Source organism: Macadamia integrifolia, unplaced genomic scaffold (assembly GCF_013358625.1).
Source record: "Macadamia integrifolia cultivar HAES 741 unplaced genomic scaffold, SCU_Mint_v3 scaffold662, whole genome shotgun sequence".
Taxonomy (NCBI): domain Eukaryota; kingdom Viridiplantae; phylum Streptophyta; class Magnoliopsida; order Proteales; family Proteaceae; genus Macadamia; species Macadamia integrifolia.
In genome coordinates, this window is record NW_024870508.1 from 261289 (window position 1) to 278192 (window position 16904).

The window sequence follows — 16904 nt, forward strand, 5'->3', positions numbered from 1 at the left end:
CTCATCCTCATTGTTGTCATCATCATCCTTTTCTTCACTGATTTCCCCCTCACTTGGTTCTTCATCAGATTCCTCTTGACCATCAAATTCTCTCGCATCCAAGAGCTCATAGTATTCGGGGCATATGGACCAAAATATTTCCATAGGGTTGGTTCTGACATCACTGGCTCAAAGTTGGGCCAATCCTGATTCATTATCTTCTGTGTCACTCCCTATGTGGATTAGGGAGGTGTACTCTTTGATCTGCTCCCCTATGGCCAATGCGATTACTGCTCTGAGAAGATCATCTGTAATTTCTTCAATCACCTCTGGATTGTCCTCTGAAGGTATAGTGGGCTGAATTAAAGAAGTGGGATCACCCTCCTAGTCTTCTCCTAAAGCATTCACTGATCCTGTTGATGAGGTCATCTTTGGAGAATCTGGTAGTGTAAGCATATCCTTCCAATTGTACCCATCCATCCATCCTTCTTTTGGGTTATATACCGAGGCTTGAGAATGGGATTGGTATGAGGGTGATGAGGGATAAGAAGCGGGATGGTATGAAGATGATGTAATGTGAGAGGTAGGATATGATGAGGAGATTCCTTCACTTTGATGGTGAGGGGAAGGTTGATGATATGGCGGAGCCTGATAATATGGTGAAGGTGGAAGGTATGGTGGAGGTTAGTAATGTGGTACGACGGATTCTTTTGTTGATGAGGAAGGATGAGTGGTGGGAGTCCAATCTTTTGATTCTTCTTCTGATGATTCTCTTCTTCTGTGAGTCCTTGTGACTCCAGCCCTTTGATTCATGAGTTTCCTGTAAGCGCGGGCATTCATATAGTTCTTCTGAGCTCTAGGTAGAATGAGTTGAGTGGTGGGGTCATTCTCTGTGGCTTCTTCATCTATATTGTTCACATTATTAGGGAGTGGATTGGTGTTGACATTAGGAGATTGCTTGACCTTGACCTCAATGGTTTTGTTGTCTACTAAGTCTTGGATCGCATGTTATATACCTATGCATCTTTCAATGGTATGCCCCTTCTGAGTGTGGTAAGCACAATATTTATGGTCTCTATACCAAGCTAGAGGAGGGTTGTTGACCGTCTCGGAGCCACTGTCCCTAGCAATCCTTGCTTCTTTAACTTCTCATACACAATTGTCATGGGCATTCCCAAATCAAAAAACCTACCTTCTTAGATGAGGGGCCTTCTGGAAGGGTACATCTACTTGTATTATGAATGGCTGTGAAGAAGTGGCTGGTAAGACTGACTGCTGCACCGCACTCACCACATTAGTTTCCAGACCCTTTCCCCATCCAAATCTAGTGTTCTTGCTTACATCTTGGGATGATCCTTGATACTGAGCCTCTCTTAGAATTCTATTTTTCACGCGTGTGCCAGTGGCTATCAAGGCATTAAAAGTCTGTAGATGTTGGTAGTAAAGAACATCATAATAAGGCTTTGATAAGTTCTCTATCAAAACCTCCACTTGCTTTGCTTCTGAAGGCCGATCTACCATCTTGGCGGCCTTATCCCTAAACTTCATCAAGAAGGCGATGAATCCTTCTCTAGGTTGTTGCTTCAATATCTCAAGCTCTCGTCACTTCACATCCACTTTGGTTTTATATGATTACTGTTTGGTGAAGGCTTTCACCATTATTGCTTAATTCTAAGTTTGGGATGACTCCAACTATGTGAGCCACCTTAGTGCTGGTCCCGATAGGGTTAACATGAAGGCTTGCCCCATCTGGTTATCTGCAAATTGCCATGAGTTGATGATGTTGAGAAAAACTTTGAGGTGAGTTTTAAGGTCTCCTGACCCATCAAACTTATCAGTCTACCATTTGAATTTTTTGAGAATTCTTACCCCGAAGAAGAAACTTATTTCCTTTGAATCCACTGTTTGGCCTTCCGAGATTTTTCCTGCTTGAATCATGCTCTCCAACTTCTCTAATTGCTCTCTAAGTTTCCTTTCTCTATCCCTTTCTGGGGATTATTCGAACGTGTGCTACAAATTCTTCTTCCTCATTTTCAATCACTACCCTAGGAGGAGGGACCTTGGAATAGACACCTTGTTGACCATTTGGACTGGTAAGTGAAGATTATCTTTGACTGGTTGGCCTGACTTGCTCTAGTTCTCCTGAATTAACTCGAGAAGAGTTCCCATACTAACCTGGAGCTCCATTTTGTTCCACATCTCAAGTAGTCGGTGCTGGCCCATTCCTGGGATAAGCTATGGGAGGGTTCTGAAGTACATGCAATATCTGAGCTATCCCTCTCTTAACTTCAGCCATTCTATTTACAAGGTCTCCACAGGATGGACCCAGGGCTATTCGGGTGATTCAGAGTCATGTGGATCCATACTAATTGAATTGTAATCACTTGGTAGTAGACAATCTCAGAGAGATAACAGAGGTGGCATTGGACTTAGGTGAGTCAACTGATTACCCTGACATGTCCAAAGGGACCGTGGAGAATACTTGAGGTGTGGAATTGTGCTTGAACCAAAAGTGGCTTGTTTTAGGATTCTTGAATTCTCAACCCCTTGTCCACACATTCACCAAATGAATAACTAATGATCCATCCAAAGTTAGTTTGCTTAATGATAGGGGATGGATAGGGTTTGATGCCCTTGGTCCACCTAATGTCATAAGCGAGAGATTCATACAAATGGCTTGTAGAGAATATTCCAATAAGACATTCCATATAATAAAGTCATGTTTTCCTTGCTCTTTTTCCTATTGGGCGTCCTTCCTCCTAATTTTCTCGGGACTTCTCGGGACTTTATGTGACTCTGACTGGATTGCCCTTAAGTCATGTATTTCTTAAGGAGGGACACTTTCTATCCGAAACCCACTTAGGAAAGAAATTCTTTATGATGGGAATATAATGTAGGAACATTCCTTTTCAAGACCTCAAACAAGTTCTACAGCTAGCCTGTGGCGCTCCTAGCTTTCCCATCTATTTCTTACATGATGCGAGCATACAATGGATGCAATAGGATCGACAAGGCTTCCTTGACAGGATCTATATACGCAAGGTACGTATCCTTTTTGATATACTCATAGGTATGAGATCAAGGGGGTGAATTCCTTGCCCATTACTCTTGACTACACACGAGGTTAAGCAATTGGCCACAGGATGGTGGAACCGTGAGTGATTGTGTGCAAAAGTGTAATGTAGGGTAACCATCATTCGATCTTAGAATGCCATAAAGTGCACGGACCTCCCCGATGGTACTGGCATAATTACGGACATCCTCGCCGTTTGATGATGCATTCGATCTCAGAATGTCATAAATTACATGGACCTGCCCGAGGGTGCTGCCATAATTACAACATCCTCACTGTTTGACGATAACTTCCACTCTTGTACAGGAAGCGGCTATCATTTGATCTTAGAGTACTTAGTATGTCATACACTGACCTCCCCGAGGGTGCGGGCATGACAGGGAGTACCCTCGCCAAATGATTTCACTTTGAACATGATGCATGATGCGGTAAGTGAATACAATTACCAATATGGGGTTAGCCAAACATGTTTTCAAACAAATGTGGTGGTGGAAAATGTTTTTATATTTAAAGGTAGCATCTAGTATTGGAAGCTTGACATTTATCCCCAGTGGAGTTGCCACTGTGAGGGTAGCGACCAGGGATGATGAGACGGTTCTGTCTTCCCATTTTGGGGGGGGGAAAGGGCTTACATCGATTCTGCCCTCTCTCTTCTCTTTCTCTTTTTAGTGAGGGAGGGGTGTATCGTGTGTGCTTTGCTTGCGGGCCCCACACCACCGTATCGCCACTCGGAGATACGTGGAGGCCTATTTTGTAAGAGTGTAAAGTTCATCATTTTAGACGGAGGGTTTGATGATGGCCCAATACAGGGATCAAGATCATACAAAAGAGTTTGGTGTTGACACCTAGGATTATAAGCCTAGGACCTAGGAGTAGGCCCAATTCTGGAGAAAAGGGCCCGATAATTGGTTTGGTCCAGAGATTTAGGGTAAGTGTCAAGTTACAGAGTTTGAAAGGTGTTAGGCACCCAATCTGCCTTGTTCAACCGGTCTTCCTACTAGATGCTTAAGAACGAATATTTTTCATAATTATTACTATTCCACATGCATGGCTAAGTTATCACATATATATTGACTAAATTTAAACTACTATGTACACTAAAACAAGGTCTATATAAAGTCTATATGATGACAATTTGGTTGAAAAATTGTACCTGAACTTAACCCCTGTTTTGGGTCAAGAGGGGTGGGCCCCTGATTAGTACCAGCTCGAATTGTCTTTCGTGTTCTCCTAGCTTAGGGGAAGATGGTCTTGACCTCCAACTTCCTTTCTTGAGAGATACTGACTGTGATGATATTCGGATAGGGTTCCAACTAGGAACAGTTACTTTCAGATTTGGATTTGGACAGAGCTTTGGCTAGGGAGGGCTATTTTTAGATTTGGATTCGGACAGAGCTTCGACTAGGGAAGGCTATTTCTGGGTTTAGGATGATGTGGCACTTCGACAGAGCTTCCGTTGTGGATAGGCTAGGGGAGGGCTAGGCTGAGATGACACTTCAACAGAACTTCCGCTAGGAATATGCTAGGGAGGGCTAGGCTGAGGTGGCACTGGCTAGGGATAGGCTAGGGGAGGGCTAAGCTAAGGTGATACTTCGGCAGAGCTTCCGCTGGGAATGGCTATTTTTGAAAAGATTCTAGGGGCACTCGGACAGGACTTCCACTAAGAACTGCTATTTTTGGAAAGAAACGGATTGACCTAAAATTAGATTGAAGATCTCCAAAGTCCCAAAGAACACTTGAAGATCCAAACAGAGTTCTAGATCTTGACAAAGATCTCTTCGTAGACCTGAAGAACATCAACGAGGAGGGATTTCTATTTCTGGTAAAACTCAAGAACACTCAAAGGAGGGGATTGAAGAACACACTATTTTTTGTAAAAACTGGATTAGACTAAGAATTTGGATTAAAGATCTTCAAAGTCCTAAAGAACACTTCAAAGATCCGAACAAGATTTTAGATCTTGACAAAGATCGCTTTGAAGACTCAAAGAAAATCAAGAGGGGGAGGCGAGGAGAGAGGGCAGAGCTTCACTACTATAGAGTGAGATGGGGTTGTTTGGTGTGTAAAATCTAAAGGAGGGTGTATTTATAGGTTTTTCTAGCCAATGGGAAAGAGGGAACATCTTTATCCAATGGATGAAAGAGGATTTTTAGACTAAAGTGGGTGTAGAGGGCTTTTATCCAATGGGTAAAAGGGATTCTTAGACCAAAATGGGTGAAGAGGGTTTTTATCCAATGGGTAAAAGGGGCTTTTTGGGAGACAGAATCCTTAGCAAAAAATGGTTTTTTGGTCTTAAGTGGGTGAAGAGGGGATCTTTTCACCCATTGGGTCAGTGGAATACCAATCCCGACTATCGACGGCGGTGCCCAAGATTGGGTCGAAGTGCACGGGGCATGGTCAATATAGGAGGGCAGAAAATATGGGCAATGTCATGGGTGGTGTGGGTGTGCGGGAACTATAGCACGGCACCATGGCATGGGTGGTGAGCATAGGCCGCAGCCATGGCAGTAGCTAGCAAAGGTGTGAGCATAGGCCTGCAGGGGTGTCGGCATGGGTAGAGGCGGCGTGGGCACAGGCAGAGGGGGCACAGGCATGGGCCTGCGGGGGTAAGGGCATAGGCCTGCGGGGGCAAGGGCATAGGCCTGTGGCGGCATGGGCACGGCCAAAGGGGGTGCGAGCATGGGCCTGTGGGGGCACGAGCATAGGGGGCATAGGCATAGGCCTGCGGGGTGCGAGCGTAGGCCTATAGGGGCACGGGTATGGGCCTGCGGGGGTGCGAGTATGGGCAGAGGGGGCATGGGCTGGCTAGCAAACATGTGTTGTAGCCTATGGGCAGCAAGCACGCATGCGGGCTAGCCTACTGGCTAGCGCGCGCGATCATGGATTTTTCTAGTGATGATCATGGGAGATTTGACGGTTTGATTTAACATACCATAGATCATCAGAATCGTATTTCTAAGCACTATTTATCTATACAGTCATCTTGACCAGATTCTTTCGTATATAAAAAGTTAAAATTGGACCCTCTCCTCTCCTACGCGGGGGTTTCTAGGGTTAGGGGAATATTTTTTGGTTATCTGGGTAGGTAGGGGATGAATTTTAGGGTGTTTGGGGTAGGAAGGGGATATTTTCAGGTTTCCAGCAGGCTTGTAGTGTGCATGACATATGTATGGGAAAATGTAATTTTCTGGGAATGATCACAGGAGATCCGTCGATATGATTTTAACGTGTCATATATCATCAGAATCGTATTTCTGAGCACTATCCATTTGTACGGTCATCTTGATCAGATTCTTTCGTATATAAAAAGTCAAAATTGGACCATCTTCTCTCCTACGCAAGGGTTTTCAGGGTTTCTGGTAGGGGAATGTTTCCATCATCATATCGATTGAACGGAAGCCAGAAGTCACGTCCAAGATCCACATTTCATCATAGTCGAGGGAGGGTGACAAAATTGGGTGTCTACAGCTCTGGATGTTTAAATTGTATATATCACGCCTACGGGCCCACATGTATATGTATTATATAATATAATTTGGGTATCAAGAGTATTGCGGTATTTACAGGTATGTACATGTAAGACTTCCATTGAAATATAGAATTTACTTGACTTAGTGTGTGTGTGTGTGTGTGTGTATGTTGTGCTGTGGTTACTGTATCTGATGATCCTGGTAGGTTTTGGGTTAATAGGAATTAACCCAGTCATTGGTTTGGTTCTATGTGAACGAGGTGTGACAAAGGGCTAACCTTGATTTCATTGATGAAGTTTGTGAAGAAGCTCTACTAAAAAATGAAGCATATAAGCAAAGGACAACACAATTCCACAACAAAAGAGTAAAGACGCGGAACTTTGTGGTGGGTGATCTAGTTCTAAGGAAAGCTACTTTGTCAAACCCCAGAGGCAACGGCAAACTAAGCCCAAACTGGAAAGGTCCATACATAGTCTCCAGGGTGGTCCACCCAGGAACATACCACTTATAGACCCTGGAGGGCAGTACCGTACAGAGAGTGTGGAACACAGAAAATTTCAAGAAATTCTATCAATAGCTTTTTCAACAGCGTTTTTTTTTAGCAGTTATTAGAAATGCATGTTTTTTTCCCTTCGTAGAATTTATTTCCTTGGTAACATTTTCATTTTATTAATTAATACTCATTTGGTTCCTGACTCATCTCAGCCGTTCTTGTAATAGTTCATTCAATTAAAGGCAAATGCCCTTTTATCTCTAAATTGTGGCAAATGATTTCTTTCTCATGTCACCTCTAACTATTTTCCAAGTCTCAGGACACTTATTAAAGAATGGAAGCTCGCACAAAAGCCCTTATCCTTAAGGCAAGAAAATAAAAGCCCTTATCCTTAGTGCAAGAAAATAAAAGCCCTTATCCTTAAGTCAAACACGTAAAAGCCCTTATCCTTAAGGCGAGAAAATGAAAGCCCTCATCCTTGAGGCAAATATGTCAAAACCTTAATTTTAAGACAAGAAGTTGGGCTGGGCACTCTCCCCAACCTCGGCACGAGCCAAAAAGCCATTATGTTTGAGAGTTCGGCTCGGCCTAGCAATGGACACTACCAGCACGGATCATATAAGAAAAAGAAAAACATTCAATCAAGAAAAAATAATTCCATAATGTTGAAAGGCTACATAGATGAATTTTCTTCTATTAAATCAAGAACTGTTTGCAAGAACTTCCTTTTACAGGAAGGGAAAGAGAGGAAGAAACAATTGTTTACAAACGGCATCCTCATGCCAAAAAAAAAAAAATTTGACATCATCTCACTAGCCATCCTTCTTGCGGTTGGTAGCCTTGATAGTAGATTCCTGGTTCACCTCCTCTCCGTGGTCATCCAGACCCCTGGGCTGCACCGAAGACTCAGGAGGACGAGGAACCTAATGCTTGTACTCAGAAACATCAAGTGAAGGGTACTTGCCCAGGACAAAGTTGATAGCAGTATCCGAGCTGAGGTTGAACGAGGTAGTGTTCACACTAATCAGCCATGCTTGCCCTCTGGAGAAGCTACGTACCTCTCAATAGCCCTTTCCTCTGCAAGTTTCAGCTCGGACCAGTGTCTCTCCTTCAGTGCCTTCACTTGAGCCGCATGCTCGTCCTGTAGTTTCTTCAGCCCTTCTTGAGCCTCGGCAACCTCTGCTTGAAGTGCCTCCTTGGCCTTCACCAGGTTGCTGTTTACTTAGAGTTGCTTGGCCATTTCTGCCACCAAGTCATCCGCCCTTTTCTCCTCAGCCATGGCCCGACTCTCCTCGGCACATGCTTTCTTACAAGCCACCTCAAGCTGACCCAAAGTTTTGGTTAGCTCCCCCTAAACCCGGGCAGCCTCATCCTCAGCCCTTACACTAGCGTGTGTCATCCACTCAAACTAGAAGGTAGCCTCCATTGACCTATTGAATCCCTGCACAAAAACAGAATCAAAACGGCTCAACCAAGACGAAAGAGGGGAAGAGATTAGGTGACTCACATCACAGATATGGTGATAGGCATTCTCGAAAAAATACAAGTCAGCATGCCCCCTCACTCCTTTTGTGTCTAGCCAAAGACGGCCCCTTCAGCCCCAGATCCAAGCATCAGCAAGGTTCACGATAGTAGTAGTCTCCTCTAATAAGTCCCACGTTGGGGGCACAACCTTTCGTCCACCCCGAGGGGCCTTCACCAGGCTAGTCGACTCAGGCCTATCACTCTCATCGGCGCAACCAGGAGATGGCTCCTCACGCCGCCTCTTATAATCACCCTGCTCCTCAAGAGGAGATTGGTGTGATGCCTGTGGTGGAATCTTTCCTAAGCTCTTCCCCTTGGCCCCCACCAAAGTAGGGGGAGCAGGGGGCTACCATGGCCTTACCTTTGCTCAGCACACCGTGCTGAGCCAAAACCTTAGTCAGAGGACTATTCCCTTTATTGACCCTTGGCTTAATCACTATGGGAGCAATTTTGGTGGCCCCGACAGTGCTGGGAATAGTCTTACCACCGCTAGAACTACCAACGGATCCTTTCCCCTTCTCTGTAGCCCTTTTGGCTGCCTGCACCTTCCAAGCGTGAGCCGCCATCACGGCAAGTTGATGGGGATCAATCGCCGCATCCACCACTGTAAAAGTAAACATAAGTTTGACGTTAGAAGATGAACAACAGCAACAAAGCACAAGATGGAAACCTAAGTCAGATTAAGCCCTCACCCTCCTTTGGTACTTCACTAAGCTCCCACTCTCGGAGGAAATCCTCATTTGACAGCCGGTGAACATCCACCACCTCCCTGTCCAAACACATTTGGATGGTCTGAATGTCATCCTCACAAAGGGTGGGGACTCGGTTTAGCTTCTTGAGACTTAGTCTCGACCAAGCCCCCTTAAAGGGATTCCCAGGCATCGCTACATAGAAGAATCGGTCTTTTCAGTTCTTCACTGAAGAAGGTAATGGGTAAACATCTGTCGGCTCCCGTACGGCCCATCCCTGTTCCTACGGGTTAATTAGTACCATCCGGAGAGATGCCGCTTCAAGATAAAGAACCGACGAAATGAATCCAAACTCGCGTCTCGCTAGATCTTCAACATAAAAACCTCAAAACTGAGCAAAATCCGCCAAGAGTTCGGCATCAGTTGACTCAAAGAGATTCCCCAAAAATCCAAGGTCGAGCAGACTAGCTAGAGGATAGGGATCTAGAGGCCACATTGGAACGCTATGTCATAGAGCACCACCTCATACCCGGTATTAGCCACCGATTCTCCCTCATCGAGAACACTCATTACCACAAAATCAGGGATATAGAACCAACACCTTATCAAGTTTAAGGATTTCACTGTCATAATGCTCCTGATGGACGTCATAAACCTCTTCTCATCAAAGGACGACGCCGAGCCTTCCCCCTCAGAGCCCTCGGCTTCCCCTCGTGATTGTCTGGAAGGCTTACTCGAAGGATCTACCCTAACGTTAGTTTCCATCATCATGGTCTCCTCAGAAGACTCAGACCTAGTACTACCACCAGAACTAGAACCGCTAGAGGAAATTTCATCAGGGGAGGTAGACATCTCCTCGAGATCAGGCCAAACTGCCTGATCACCTGAAGGCCTTACCACAACCAGGGGAGGAGGCTGCTTTGGCATAACAACACCGGAGGCCCCCGTACCCTGTCGATGGGGATCCTTGGAAAGAGAACTAGGAGGGAGGAAGGAAGAAGAAGGGGTAGTAACCATAACTTAAAACTTACTGATGGATGCCGAGCACTGAGTTGGATCAAGACTAGACGAGTCGAGCTAACGCTTCAGATGAAAAGGATCGCGTTGAGCCAATCTAGCCTCTCAAAGTCTAACGAGTGAAAAGGAAGAAGGAAGCGCCTATTTATAAGGGCGAGAGGTGGTAAATCGAATGGCCTAGATCGATTAGGGGAAATGACCAAGACCCATCGGCATTCCATCTCCTTGAGGCAAAAACACGTGCCAGCGCCACTCAACAGAATTAGTGCGAATCACATCAAGAGAAGTGGCGGTGGGTACGAGCATTAATGGCAATGATCTAAACCCGAAAATACTCTGAAGGTCCAACCTGGCCCTCCAAAGCGGGGGGCTAATGATGGGGGAAAATCTAACCATCTACTCATGTTCCGCGCTGGCCAGCAGGAGCCGCACTTTCACCTCGGCTTGACCAAGGTTGTGCTCCCACCTCGGCCAGACCAAGGCCACGCTCTCACCTCGGCTTGACCAAGGTCGTGCTCTTGGTCGGTCATCCTTTGGCCGAGCTCTCACCTCGGTTCTCGTTTGGCTAAGCTTTCACCTCAACCCTCCTGGGGTTGAACTCTCACCTTGGTGTAAGCCCCAGATGGCCACGACTGAGCCAGTATCGCAACCTGTTGCAACACGCAACCAAAAGAATGTGGGGGATAGGTCCTAGTTTCCAGGAACCACAATCCGTGATGATCGCGCATTGGAGTCCTTCCTCCCCCAAAACTCAGAACATCTCTCACTCCAAGAGTCCAGGGCACTCACGAAAGAGGGGAATATCTATAGGATCTTCCCTAGAATCAAGCATATTTGCAGGATCAAGTGGAAGTGGACTATTAGTAAAAGCTGGACTCTCCTCGATCGATGCTCTTGATTCACTGCCTATAAATAGCAAGGTAAGCCCCAAAAGAAGGGATCGATCATTTTTCATAATAAACTCTCTTAAGTAACTAGTGTGGAGAAAGTCTGACTTAGGCATAGGAGAGTCACCCGTTGGGTCAGCCTGGCTCTCCTTTGTCTGTTCTCCTATGCAGGTCTAGCGTGGAATACCCAGTCTTGCAAGGAAGATCATTCGGTCAATTTTTACCGCATCATTCTCCAAAAATGATCTTCGCATCTCTTTATTATGATAAAGAAGAGAAAAAAAATGAATTTATTACAATATGGAAAGTTATTTACAAACCACAAAACCAAAAAAATGTTTTCAGAGTTTTTTCGTTTTATAGGAATAAAAAAACAGAATTTTCTTTGTGGTGTCTATAGAGGAAATATTGATCATGCTTCAATATTTGAGAACCATTGGGAAAGATATTATGTGCCCAATAATTTTCCCAAGACCAAAATCTTCTTTGTCTCCTTGTAACTCTGAATAACCAAAACTCTTTTTGTCTCTTTGAAACTCTAAGGAACTGGAGTGGTGAAGAATTTGTGAAGAACTCTAGCTTGCTCAATTTCTACTCTCCCTCAGCATTGTTGATTACTAATTTGCCTCATCCATGTCTCAGTGAAGTCGGACTAAGGACCCCTTCCATGAAGAAAAAATCTCATTTGACTCCCCTTCTCCCTCATCCTTGTCTCGATGAAACCGTTTCTCAAATAGATTTATCAAACATCATTTTTTAGTCAAAAATAATTTTTTAACATATAAAAAATTCTATTTTTTTTTATATAAAACTTTGTCTTTAGAACAATAGAGTCAATAAGTGTAGCCTTAAGAAGAAGGAAGAAAAAAATTCCTCAAACTCGTGGACAAGACCCATGTGTTTACGATCACAAGAAAGTCTTGTCGATGAGCATACGAAAAGGCCTTTAGGCCCCGTTAGGGAGAACCACAGGACTACATGAATTGAAAATACTAAAAAAAGCAGCACTCTGTAAAGATCAAAACGAGGTGATAAGACCCCAAGGGACCACCACCCTATTGGGCCATCACCTAGAAATCTATAAGGGCCCGTTTGTTTAGAGGGGAGTTGGGGGTGGGAGTGTTGTCATTAAGGGACCCACATGTTAGTGGGGTGAAAGACAAGAAAGGAAAATTAAGGTAAAGTGAAGAAGTTCCCACTCCAATAACGTTTGGTTGGAGGAGAGAGGGAGAAAAGGAAAGAGAAGTGTTTTCAGCTTCCATGGTTGCAAAGATCAGCCAGAATCCCCATTTAACAGTAATAGTTTGCAACACTGTGAACGAGAGAGAGAAGCTAGCTTTAATTTGGTGGGTGACATTTATGATATAGGGGAGAATGTAATGGAAGCAGGAAATAGCTTTAATTTGTATTTTTCAGTAGTTATCCAATTAATTATTATCTTTCTATTCTTGAAGCAGGTGCGCAGAAAGCTAGCTGAAGAACAGAGGACCTCAACATACTAAATTAATCGGCTTCAAGATAAATGGAACAAAGTACTGAACTTTTTCTACTTTCGTATAAGTTGATTATCTAACCCAAGGGGTAGCTCACTTGGTGCAACGAACTTGGTACGATCTGTAAACTCGGACGTCCTAAGTACGACTCCCACTAGCACATCTTGGGCCACACACACGGGGGTTTTTAGTGTTCGTCACTGTTTTTAGTGAAAGTGGGCTGAGTATGACCAGTGGGACTAGTCAGGCCGAAGGCCTGGATAGCCATCGTTAGCAAAAAAATAATAATAAATAAATAAATAAATATATATAATTTGATTATCTCTCATACTTGAAATGGCGACAGAAAGAGCTGAGGTTTGTTCTCAGATCGCTCTCTTCCTTTTCCCTTCGAATCTTTATGATTATCTCGCATCGGCGACGTGAACAGCCTCAAGAATGTTCTAAGATCTCTCTCTTCCTTTTGCAGCGGCGAAATGGTGATGGAAAGAGCTGAGGTTCATTCTTAGATCTCTCTCTTCCTTCTCCCTCTGAACCTTTAGAGGTTCATTCTGAGATCCGCTTGTTCCATGTTTGAGTCCTCTGCAGCTGCTGCCGAGCTTGGGCAACATCAGATCCGATCGCAGCAGGGGTCAACTGTGATCTGTTGCAGGGGCAAAAGGGCCCAAAGAGTTGGGGGTGTTCTGCTTTCCCCATGCTCGGCATCGGAATTGGTCAGAGAGATGCGGTGGTGGTAGTGTTGCTGTGACTTGTTGTAGCGGTGGTGGGACGACAACGTCGGCAGTGATGCTCCTTCGAATGGAGTCTGCCAAAGTCCCTCTTAAAGTCCTACCATTTTGGTGGGACTTTGGTGAGTGTTGGGATGGGAGAATATGAAAGTCAACGTCACAATTATTAGTATGTTTCCCCAAAATCCCACCCCTATTAAACAAACAATCCAAATTTTGTTGGGGTGGAATAGTTCGTACAACTATACCACCCTTTAAATCCCACCCCAGCAAAAGCCCTCTAAACATACAGGCCCTAAAGGATGCACATCCCATCTCACAATAAGGTAAAGATTCTTAAGCCTTGTTTGTTTAGAGAAGAGCTGGGAGTGAGAATGTTGTCAGTATGTGATTCACATGTTAGTGGGATGAAAGACAAGGGAAGTAAAGATGCGATGAAATAACTGTAGCATTGCACCCCACCATGTTTGGTTGGGTGGGGGCTGGGAGGAGAGAGAGAAGAGAGAAAAAAAAATAATGTGAGCAGAGAGATGAAGAGCAATGGTTCGTAGCCAACGATTTGAGAATGGTGATGTGCAATAGTACAAGGAGATGCATAAGATGGACTAGAACACTATCTTCTTTTGCACTTTTTTTTTTTTAAACCTTATAAAATCCATTTTCGTAGATTTTTCACCATCCCTGCAAACCAATCTTGTGAAACCCATTTTGGATGATTTTCATTTTCTTCTCAAAACAACCATCTCATTTTTTTTGTAAACCTTGTGAAACCCATTTGCTTTGATTTCCCTATCCCTGCAAACCAATCTTGTGAAACCCATTTTGGATGATTTTCATTTTCTTCTCAAAACAACCATCTCATTTTTTTTTTTTTAAACCTTGTGAAACCCATTTGCTTTGATTTCCCTATCCTTGCAAACCAATCTTGTGAAACCCATTTTGGATGATTTACATCTTCTTCTACAACTAGCCAAATCATTTTTTTCTTTAAACCTTGTGAAACACATTTGCTTTGATTTCCCCATTTCTGCAAACCAATCTTGTGAAACCCATTTTCTTTGATTTCCCCATTTCTGCAAACCTATTTTCATTTTTTTTTTTTTAACCTTTGTGAAACTCATTTTGGATATAGAAGGTGGAAGAAGATGAGAGAGAATCTGTGTGAGAGAGAGAGAGTCGTTGAACATTACCATCCTGCAAAGTCCCACCATTACCGCCCCAAAAAGTCCCCCGCTTTGGAAGGGTGTGGGGCGAAGGCCACATCAGCAGACAGTAAAAACTCATTCCTAATGTTGTTTGGACACTTTCTAACCCCATTCAACCAAACGTTACACTTTTTCAACCATGGTTTTGAAAAAATTCGTACAATAATCTCACCCCTAAGATCCGACCCCATCAAAATCCCTCTAAACAAATAGGACCTAAAGGTTTTCCTCCCCTTAGGAATCATAGCTCAACATCGATCTTCAACATTAGTTTAGATATCTTTAGTGATAGATGATGAGCACATTTATGTGTGAAATCTAGGGTAGTAAAACATGCATTTTACATATTTAGAATGGAGCTACCTTGGGTTTTACTCTCTTTTTGCAGGTTTTATATTTTCAAGGCCTTAAGGACTATCGGGCACTATATCTTCAATTTTACACGTAAAGAGGTCCTATTTCTTTCCATGGTTGCGAAGAGGACGAAATTCTGAAAAAGATGGACGTGTTCAATTAAAAGTACACATTCGTTTGGTCACCCGTACAAATGATTATTCTTTTTCGGGTCAGAAAAAGAATAGTGGATCAGAATTTAACCGAGATGCAGAACCAGCCCGTTTGCAATTGTCCCAGAGGTACAAGGAATACTCCAAATGCCAACAAGGATCGATGGACCACATCTTTAAGTGATTAAAGATTTGTTTTTGGTAACAACAACTACCTAGCTTAGTTGGTGAGCTATGGTGTACAAAATTCCCTTGCTCACCAAGAGGTCTCAAGTTCGAATCTCATGGTTGTTTTTTTTAGAGAATTTGTTGAAGATTTCCTGCTTTTCACTCACTTAAAGCACTAAGGGCATGGAGGGGATTTCCACATCAAATTAGAAGCAAGCAAAATCGTGGAAGCAAGAAGAAAAAAAAAAAAAAAGGAAAGCAAAATCGTGGAAGCAAGAAGAGAAGAAAAAAAAAGGAAAGAGAAAAAAAGGGGAGAACCAAAAATTGTCCAAATCTTCTCTCTCCTCCACATCATCACCAAAGATTGTCCAAATCACACAAAGGAAGAAAAAAAAAATCGTCCCTAGGAGAGAGAAAAAAAGAAGAAAAATAAATTAGAAAAAAAAGGAAAGAAAATAAGCAAAATATTTTAGGAAATTTCTCAAAGTTTATTTCTCTCTTCTCTCTCCTCCATCTTAGCACTTTTGGACTCAAAAGATCTCACAATCAATTGTGGGTTTCTCTCTTTTAGGAAAGAGAAAATTGTTACCCTACCTCTCCATTCCATATAAATACAACTCATGTAAGAGGAGGAGACACAATTCATTCTTCTTCTAGTTTTCTTTAGTTGCTCTCTCTCTCTTCCTCTTTCTCTCTTTAGTTCTAGTTCTTCTCTATTTTTGCTTTAATCACTTTTGTAATAGTTTTTTTTATGTCAATTAATGCAAGCACTCTTTTATTTTTATTCAGTTCTTTTTATGTTTATGATTTATGCAATTGAGTTGTAATTTTTTAAGTTATAGTTCTAGGCTTAGATCTAGGTGACAAGATCACGAGCCGTGAGCAATTTTTTTTTCAAGTTCAAGCATTGATTCAAGTAAGTAGGCTCCTTCAGTAGTCTTCTCTCCCCCCTCTCATTCCCTCTTCTGACTACCATTTCTTTCTTAATTTAGGATTTTTATTTTCAGTCATTACATTATTGCTATCCCTTTCCCCCAAGGTTCATGGCTAGTGTATGTGTTGGCTTTGCCCCTCCTAGCCATAGAACCACCATCAATTTATTGCTTTTATTTTAATTGTCTCCCTTTCCCTAAAGCCAAGTAGAGTAACCCTTGTAAGAGTGACTCTCTGGTCAAGTAGGGAAGCTCATATTATGATGCATCCCTCGGGCTAAGTAGAGAAACCTACTTGTGAGTCTCTCTCTAGCTTTATCCCCTTTCTTTTACTTTATTTTTATTTCAGTATTTTTTTCCTTTATTTATTTATTTATTTTTAAATTGCGTGGGTTGTTTATTTTCAGTTATTTATTTATTTAATTTTAATTGCGTGGTTTGCGTATTTAAATTCTTAGATGACGAATGGTTATGATGTTATTTTAGATACATATGTTTAGGACGGTAATTGGAATTAGATCACAACCATTAATCAGTTCACTTTCGCATTATTAAAAGAAATAAAAAAATAAAGTAACTGCTCTCCCTGTGTTCCACCCGTAGCTACACTGATCCGTACGCTTCCTGTTACATTTTAAATCTCAAACAAGTTTTTGGCGCCGTTGCCGGGGAGACAGTTCCATGTTATTTTTCACTTTCTTTTGGTAAATCGGAATGCTTTGTTTGCTTTTTTTTATATT

At 42.9% G+C, this 16904-nt stretch overlaps 1 protein-coding gene across 4 annotated transcripts; it reads right to left on the reverse strand.

Annotated features, from left to right (window-relative positions):
• Positions 1-7670: 7670 nt before the first annotated feature.
• On the reverse strand, positions 7671-10353 carry LOC122069593. Of its 4 annotated transcripts, none has more exons than XR_006137492.1 (3): positions 9232-10341; positions 8523-9143; positions 7694-8456 (listed from the first exon to the last, which is right to left on the reverse strand). XR_006137492.1 is itself a non-coding variant. In XM_042633644.1 (3 exons), the coding sequence occupies exons 1-3, from the start codon at positions 9419-9421 to the stop codon at positions 8446-8448; spliced, it is 321 nt and encodes a 106-aa protein (XP_042489578.1). In that variant the 5' UTR covers positions 9422-10341; the 3' UTR covers positions 7694-8445. The 4 variants fall into 4 exon arrangements, 2 of the variants coding, with proteins under 2 accessions (XP_042489578.1, XP_042489576.1); XM_042633644.1 differs by having other exon boundaries at positions 9024-9143; XR_006137493.1 differs by having other exon boundaries at positions 7671-9143; positions 10260-10353.
• Positions 10354-16904: the final 6551 nt, after the last annotated feature.

Excerpts from the sequence above, each read along its gene's own strand:
- LOC122069593 (XM_042633642.1), bottom strand. The coding sequence starts at position 9,421 with ATGCCTGGGAATCCCTTTAAGGGGGCTTGGTCGAGACTAAGTCTCAAG. Across the intron at positions 9,144-9,231 it reads TAGTGAAGTACCAAAGGAGG|TGGTGGATGCGGCGATTGAT; the intron begins GTGAGGGCTTAA and ends TTACTTTTACAG.